The 8,457-nt window shown below is 40.5% G+C and overlaps 1 protein-coding gene across 2 annotated transcripts in view; it reads left to right on the top strand.

Moving 5' to 3' along the window:
- Positions 1 to 7,008, top strand: part of LNP1 (leukemia NUP98 fusion partner 1) — a 45,935-nt gene extending 38,927 nt beyond the window's left edge. For both annotated transcript variants that reach the window (XM_045286203.1, XM_004706453.3), the window contains exon 3: positions 6,003 to 7,008. In XM_045286203.1, the coding sequence (XP_045142138.1) occupies positions 6,003 to 6,320 (318 nt within the window). In that variant the 3' untranslated portion in view covers positions 6,321 to 7,008. The remainder of the gene's footprint in view (positions 1 to 6,002) is intronic.
- The last annotated feature ends 1,449 nt before the right edge of the window (positions 7,009 to 8,457 follow it).

The following is an 8,457-nucleotide window of genomic DNA, read 5'->3' on the forward strand; positions in this document are numbered from 1 at the left end:
TGCACTCCCCCAGTGCTTTGCCTCAGTGTGGCGGGGTCAGATCAGGTGCAATTCCCACACTGTGTCACTGGTGTTGTCCCCAATTCTAGTACTTAATGGTTATTTTTAGTTGGTTACACTTGATTACTCAGTTCTGTTTTCAAGAAGTAGTTGTATAATCTATTATAAAACTTAATTGGAAAGTCTTCAACAGGTTTTAAACCTATATACTATATTCTAACCTAAGGCCATTGTTCAATGATTAGTTTTGAGTCAATGACTACTTATAATGACCTGATAGGACAGGGTAGAACTGCTCCTGTGGGTTTCCAAAACTAACTCTATGGGAGTAAAAAGCCACAGCTAGTGGTTTTAAACTGCTGACCTTGAACTTTGCAGCCCAACTTATGCAGCACATAACTACTATGTCCCCAGAACTCCTAACTGTATATAACCCTCAAACCAAACTCACTGTCCTAGAGTCCATTCTGATTCATAGCAGCACTGTAGGACATAGCTGGACTGTCCCAGGGAGTTTGTGAGACTATGCCGCTTTACAGGAATAGGAAGTCTTGTTCTCTGGCAGAGAAGACTGGTGATTTTGAGCTGCTGACCTCGTGATTAGCAGCCCAATGGGTAAAAACTATGCTGTCAGGGCTCCTAACCATGAATTGGTTAGTTATTTCCTAGTTTTCAATGGAACAGCCAAATGCAGCACATATACACAAGTAATGTATTCACTTTTACCCTTTAGAATAATCATATACAATAAATATAAATATGAATTTCAAGTACAGTAGAGGTATATACCACCACTTGTCTATCAATTTGTCGGATTGTGGTTGCTTGTGTGTTGCTGTGATGCTGGAAGCTATGTCTCTGGTATTCTAAATACCAGCAGGTTTCAGCAGATCTTTGAGACTAAGAATAGATTATGAAGAAAGAATAGGTTGTACACTTTGGATGAATTACCTAGTGCAAACTTATCAGTAACAGCAGAACATTGTCAGAGACTGAACACACCTATAAGTATCAGCACAAGGTTATCAGAGAGAGTGCCAGAATAGGGTCAGAAGGTGCTCAAACTATGACTGAGGGCAAGCTGCTTTCTTAGTGTCCAGCAGCCTATGATAACACGGGTAGATTAAAGCTTTGCTGAGTAAAGCCTTCAGGACCTTCATTTGCTGATGGTGCATGACACAATAAAAAGAAATAACTGCAAACATCTATTATTAATGGGAAGTTGGGATGTATGAAGTATGAATGTAGGGAAAGTAGAAGTTGTCAAAATGAAATGGAATGCATATTCTAGACATTGGCCATTTTGAATCAGAAAATCATATGATTTACTGTGGGAAACAGAAAAGTTATATCCCAGGTTGTGCCCCAATAATATTTTGCCAAACCTAAGGTGCTGCTTGCTAACACATGGTCATTATACACTTGGAGGTCAACTGTTTAGAGGTAATCTCCCTAAGGGTTATCAGCCATCTAGAGCAAGCAATCAGACCCTATAGTCTGTCCCACCCTATATAGGGCCCACTCCCTTCTAATAAGGATAATGGATTCTCCGAAGGTGAGCCCAAAGACTAAGGTCAAGCCAACTCTGGGAGGACCAAGGTTAGGCTGCCATCTTGACTCTAGGGTCCACCCATCTTGTCACATGTATGCCCCTAGTACCTCCCCTTCTTATTGGTAGTACACCCCTAGCTCATTCCCCTCTTGTTGCATGTATGCCTATTGTACAACCCCTTCCTGTTATGCATGTGGTTTCCTGTAATTAGGGGGCCTTGCATGACCCCTGAGTGTATATAAGCCTTGGTTGAAAATATATTTGTTCTCTGTGTGGATCTGGCTGCTGAGATCATGGCCACCTCATGCCTTATCTCATGAGCATTCTTATGCCTTATCTTGTCTGATGTCGCTTTAATTTCACCCCTAATTTACACAACTGCCCCTTGGACCCGTTCAATCGTGGAGGCCAGCACCCCACAATTTACTGTGCAGGAAATGACATTGCATTAATCATCAAAAAGAACATTTCAAGATCTCTCTTGAAGTACAATGTGTGATAAGATAGACCCTAGTCACATACAAGGATATCCAGTCAATACAACTGTTATTCAAATTTATGCACAACCACTAAAGCTAATGGTAAAGAAATTGAAGAATCTTACTACTGTCTTCAGTCTGAAGTTGATCAAATATGCAATCAAGATGAATTGATAATTATTGGTAACTGGAACACAAAAGTTGTAAACAAGCAGGAAGGAACAGTAGTTGGAAAACATGGCATTGGTGATAGAAATAAAACCGGAAATCACTTTGGAGATCAATAGAATTTGGCAAGACAAATGACTTCATCATCAATACTTTTTTTCCAACAACACAGATGGTGACCCTACACATGGATTTCTCTAGCTGCAATTGACTGCATCTGAGGGAAAAGACTACACAGAACCTCAATTTCAGCAGCTAAAATGAGGCCAGGGGCCAACTGTGGAGCAGACTATCAATTGCTGATCTATAAGTTCAGGTCAAAGCTGAAGAAAATGAAAACAAGTTCAAGTGAGCTAAAATATGACCTTGAGTTTATCCCACCTGAATTTCAAGATCATCTCAGGAACAGATTTGATACATTGAACACTAATGACAAAACCAGATGAACTGTGGGATGACATCAGCACATTATCCATGAAGAATGTAAAAGGTCATTAAAGAAACAGGAAAGAAAAAAAGATATGCATGGATGTCAGAAGAGACTCTGAAACTTGCTGTCTGTGGGAAACAAAGATTTCTCCCAAGTTGTCTCCACCAAATAGATGCCAAATCTAGCTGCTTGCTACACTTGGCAAATGACTGTACGCTTGAAGGTCAACAAAAGTAGGTCAGAGGTTATCAGCCATCTAGAGCAATCAGACTGTATAGTCTGTCCCACCCTAAGTAGGGCCCACTCCCTTCTGATAAGGATAGTAGTAGATTGTTTCCCTGAAGGAGAGCCCAGGGAGGTCAAGCCCACTCAAGGATGACCAAGGTTAGGTGTGGCCATATTGAGTCTAGGGTCTGCCCTTCTTGTCACATGTGTACCCCTAGTCCCTCCTCTTCCTATAGCATGTATACCCCCAGCTCATCCCCCTCCTGTCATGCTTATGCCTGTTGTACAACCCCTTCCTGTGATGTATGTCTTTACCTGTAATCACGGGGCTTGCATGCCCCCAAAAGATACATAAACCTTGGTTAGTAATAAATCTCTCTTGCTCACTCCTGCAATTCCCACCTTCCACATCCTCACGTGGACCACCAAGTGGGGCTGAGGTGAGCATGCTACCATGAAATGTATCTGACTTCTTTACTCTCTCTCCCATCTCTCTGACTTTACTATAATCTTTATATATCTTAACCATACAATTGCGCCTACTGAACCCATGATTAGTTGGGGTGGGGTGGGGCTGGCTTCTCCCACAGCTGTTAATCATAAAGTAGCTAAGGCAACTAGAAGAAATTATGAAGCAAAAGCGTTCAACAGAATTTTTCAAAGGGCGGCTCAAGAAGACAAAGTAAAGTATTATAATGAAATGTGCAAACACTTAGAATTAGAAACCCCAAAAGGAAGAACACACTAAGATAGCTTAAAGTGAAAGAACTAAGGAAAAGAAATGAAGTCTAATGTTCCAATATTGAAAGATTCTATGGGCAAAATATTGAATGAACCATGGAGGAAGCATCAAGGATGATAAAAGGAATAGAGTCACTGTACCAAAAAGAACTAGTTGGCATTCATCCATTTCAAGAGGTAGCATTTGATCAAGAACCAATAATACTGAAGAAAGAAGTCCAAGCTGCATTAAAGGCATTAGCTAAAAACAAGCCTCCAGGAATTGATGGAATGCCAATTTAAATGTTTCAGCAAGCTGGTGTAGCATGGAAATACTCGTTCATCTATGCCAATAGATTCGGAAGACAGCTAGCTACATGACCAACTGACTGGAAGAAGTCTATATTTGTACCCATTATAAAGAAAGGTTCCCATAATGCTAAAATTATAGAATAATATCATTAATATCACAGGAAGTAAAATTTTGCTGAAGATGATCCAACAATGATTGCAGCAGTACATTGACAGGAAGCTTCCAGAGGTTCATGCCAGATTCAGAAGAGGACCTGGAACAAGGGATATCATTGCTGGACCTTGGCTGAAAGCAGAGAACACCACAAAGATGTTTACTTGTGTTTTAATGGCTATGCAAAGACATTCAACTGTGCGGATCATAAAAGACTATGGATAATCTTGAGGAGAATGGGAATTCCCGGGCATTTAATTGTGCTTGTGTGGAATCTGAACATGGATCAAAAGGCAGTTGTGCAAACAGAACAAGGAAATACTGCATGGTTTACAATTAAGAAAGGTGTGCATCAGGGTTGTATCCTCTCATCATACTTTTCCAATTTGTATACTAAGCAAATCATTAGAGAAACTGGATTATATGTAGAAGAATGTGGCATCAAGATTGGAAGAAGGTTTAATAACAACCTTGTGTCTGTAGATGACACAACTTTGCTACTGAAAGTGAGACGGATTTGAAGCAATTGCTGATGAAGATCAAGGATTGCAATCTTTAGCATGGATTAGAACTCAGTGTGAAGAATACCCAAATCCTCATAAGACCAATAGGTAACATTGTGATAAATGGAGAAAAGATTTAAGTTGTCAAAGATACTGCCTTGTTTGGATCCACCATTAAAATTCAGGAAAACAGAAGCGTCAAGAGATCCGATGACATGTTGCACTGGAAAAATCTGCTGCACAAACAATCTTTAAACTGTTGAAAAGCAACATTGTTACCTTAAGGAATAAGGTGTGCCTGACCCACGTCATGGTATTTTAAGCTTCAGTCACTCTATTAAAAATTAATGCACACCCTATTATTAATGCAATTTAAGGGAATAGACTCGGGGAGGTTACAATAATTCCACATGTGATCTCACTCACTTGTTTTCTTCTTAAATAGCACCAGGAAACTATTAATGTTTTAATGATGTGAAATAACATTCATCAGTGAGTTTCCTCACACAGACTATCTCCTGATGTGCAAACACCCCTATTCTTTTTCTTTTTGACTAAAAACTTTAGGAACACCCTCAGATTTGATACTAATATATTAGCAAAAACTTAGAAGTGGGTATCTGCTAAACATTCCAGGCTTTTTTCATGCCTGCTCATTAAAAAATTTGTAGAGCTTTGTCAGTTGCCAGTGCATTTCTGCCTATGAGGGTGAATAATTTAGTTTTACTCAAAATAAGGTGATCTTTGTCTTGTTTCTTTCTACCTTGGTCTGGGACTTGTGGGTTGCACCCCAAAATTTGTACTAGCAAGTAGGTGCTTGCCAGACTAGACAAGACTCCTTTGGAGGTGATACTAACTAGCCCCAGGACACATGATTACACAGGACTGGCCAATAAAAATCCAGAGTCAAGGCTCAGAGAGTTTCCTGGTTTGTAAAACAAGACAGCCATGTATCTATCTGAGAGGACAGCATATTCGTTGGGGCATGGAAGTTTTATGTTTCTAGATCATGCCTGTGTGTCCCTTTCTTATGATGACCTTCAGTTGTGTCCTACTGCTACCATAAATCTATAATGGTAAGCATGAATATAGTACTGTCCATAGGTTTGTGAGTCACTCCGGTGCGTTATCTCCCTCAAAGCAGAAGGACAAGTCAGCAGATGAAAGCGAGGTTATCATGAGGATTCCAGATGTATGGTCAGTGTCTGCCTACATATTTGGTGGTCTGAAGAATGCTTGACTTTTAATTTGAGAGATCTGCCCCAGCGTTGGGTGATTAGGGGCAGAGAAAGAGCAAGAGTGAGGTTGAAAAAGCTGTTGGAGTGACTTGTATCAGAAGTTAATGAGATGGGGAATGTGGGGACTGGAGGAATCCCTACATTTTGGGGAAGTGGATTCATGCTGATTCTTATCCTTGAAATTACTTCTGCACTATCTTTTTCTGACCCTTCACTTTTAGGGACCTGAGAGCAAAAAGGAACTAGATGAACGAGCGCGCTTGAGGATGGAAATGAGAGCCTGTAAGCAAGTTGAGGGAAAAAGAAAGTCTGGGAAGAAGGAACACGGAGAAGCATACCTCCCCCCCAGTGAGACACGGAGGAGCATACCTGCCCCCCAGTGGAACACGGAGAAGAAGCATACCTGCCCCCCAGTGGGGCACAGAGAAGCATACCTGCCCCCCAGTGGGACACGGAGAAGCATACCTGCCCCCCAGTGGGACACGGAGAAGCATACCTGTCCCCCCCGTGGAACATGGAGAAGCATACCTGCCCCCTAGTGTAAAAGGGTCCTGAATAGCGATTTGTGTGTACATCACAACCACAGGTACTACTTTGTCTTTTGAGCCTCAGCACACAACGCTGGGAGCTAGGGAGTGTACAAGGTGTCTACAGATGCTGACTGACAGAAGTGGATGGTCAGTACCATCACTGCTCAAAATGATTTCCATCATACTCCAACTACTTCTGGGATTCTTAGTCAAGAATGTCATCTGCTTTGTTGCTCTTCTATGGGAATAAGGTGAATCAAAGAATAAAATGAAATAATTCTTGAAAAATATGTAGAGTGAATCATCAACCCTCATTTTTACCAACCCTCTTCCACATCAGTTTAGCAAATAATCTCAAATAAAAGCCATGGTGACCTGGCCATTAACATGCCAAGCTTTGTACTGATTGTTTGAATGCATCACCCCAAGTAATCCTCACCACTTTGAGGTGGGACCTACTGATTGCCTCACTTTCTGCCTGAGGAAACAGAATGTTAGAAAAATTCAGTAATTCACTGGTGTGGTGGCAGAAGTAGGGACCTAGTCCAGTTTTCTCTGATGCCAGGGTTCATGCTCCTAACCTGAGGCAAGAGCCTAGATTCCCTTTAGAAATTGCCCTGATTGGGGCTTAAGTGGAGAGCAAATGTTTTGAGAATGATGAGGGCAATGAATGTACAAATGTGCTTTACACAATTGATGTATTTATGGGTTGTGATAAGAGTTGTATGAGACCCTAATAAAACGATTAAAAATAAAATTTAAAAGAGGATAAAAAACAACTATTAAAAAGAAGTGGTCCTGATTTATACAAGGAGGCTTCAAAAAGTTTGTGGAAGAATGGAATGAAAAGATCAAGCACTTTCCCCCCACAACAATTTTAAATCCCCCTCATCTGTGTGTGATGTGTGTATGAGTTGAAAGAGTTGATTTCAGACGAGCCAGTCAGGGTGCAGTATAGCACTGATGAAATATACAACTTTCCTTTAATGCTTCCTCTCTCCTCAACTATCAGGATGCCAATTCTACTTTACAAATCCGACTAGACCAGAGCATGTACATGAGTACAGATAAGAGCTGGAAACACAGGGAATCCAGGACAGATAAACCCCTTAGGACCAATAATGAGAGTAGTGATACCAGGAGGATAAGGAGAAGGTGGGAGGGGAAGGGGGAACTGATCACAATCTACATCTAACCCCCTCCCTGGGGGACGGACAACAGAAAGTGGGTGAAGGGAGACATCGGTCAGTGTAAGACATGAAAAAAAAATTATAAATTATCAAGGGTTCGTGAGGGAGGGAGGGTAGGGAAGGAGGGGAAAAATGAGGATCTGATACCAAGGGCTCAAGTAGAAAGCAAATGTTTTGAGAGTGATGATGGCAACAAATGTACAAATGTGCTTGACACAATGGATGTGTGTATGGATTGTGATAAGAGTTGTATGAGCCCCCAGTAAATTATTTGAAAAAAGAAAAAAAAGTTGATTTCATGAGTGAAAACTAATTTTATGAGATCAGCTTTAAGCTCTGGGATTTCAATTTTAAGAGGCCATACTCTGTCACTATTTTTCTCCTTAGAAGAAACTGTTTAAGCTAATTTTCTAATACTCTACATGATTACTATCTTTCTCCATTTGGGGTCTTCAAATATCTAAAACAGCTAGATTTTCCATTTTGTAACAAATAATATTCCCCCTAAAACTACTACTCATAACTAATACTGTAATTGATTTTCTATGCAAGACACAAACTCACCATTCCAACAGATAATAGAAAGAAGAAAGGGGAAAGAAAGAGAAAACAAACGTAAAGTTTTGATCATCATTGTCTCACATTCTTTCAATTCTCATACAACTGAGCCTTGATTTATATGGGTTGACACTTCCATGCAGTCTTGTTTTATGCAGTGTGATGCCTTTTCACACACATCAAGAAAGATAATGTCTCTTGGGTTAAGCATTGGTCTGTTAACTACAAGGTTGGTTTGGGGACCCACCAGTCCCTTTATGGGAAAAATTTGTAGTTGTTGTGATGGTAGTGGTGGTGAGAACTCTAGGAATGTGAGGATAGCAATATTTTTAAAGCTAAAAGTGTGGTAGACAAGGGGCTTTCAAAATTTATAGACAAATGAAATGAAAAGTAAATGG

The sequence above is a fragment of the Echinops telfairi genome, unplaced genomic scaffold (genome assembly GCF_000313985.2).
Source record: "Echinops telfairi isolate 266 unplaced genomic scaffold, ASM31398v2 ScPeMD7_6;HRSCAF=24_0, whole genome shotgun sequence".
NCBI classification, from domain to species: Eukaryota; Metazoa; Chordata; class Mammalia; order Afrosoricida; family Tenrecidae; genus Echinops; species Echinops telfairi.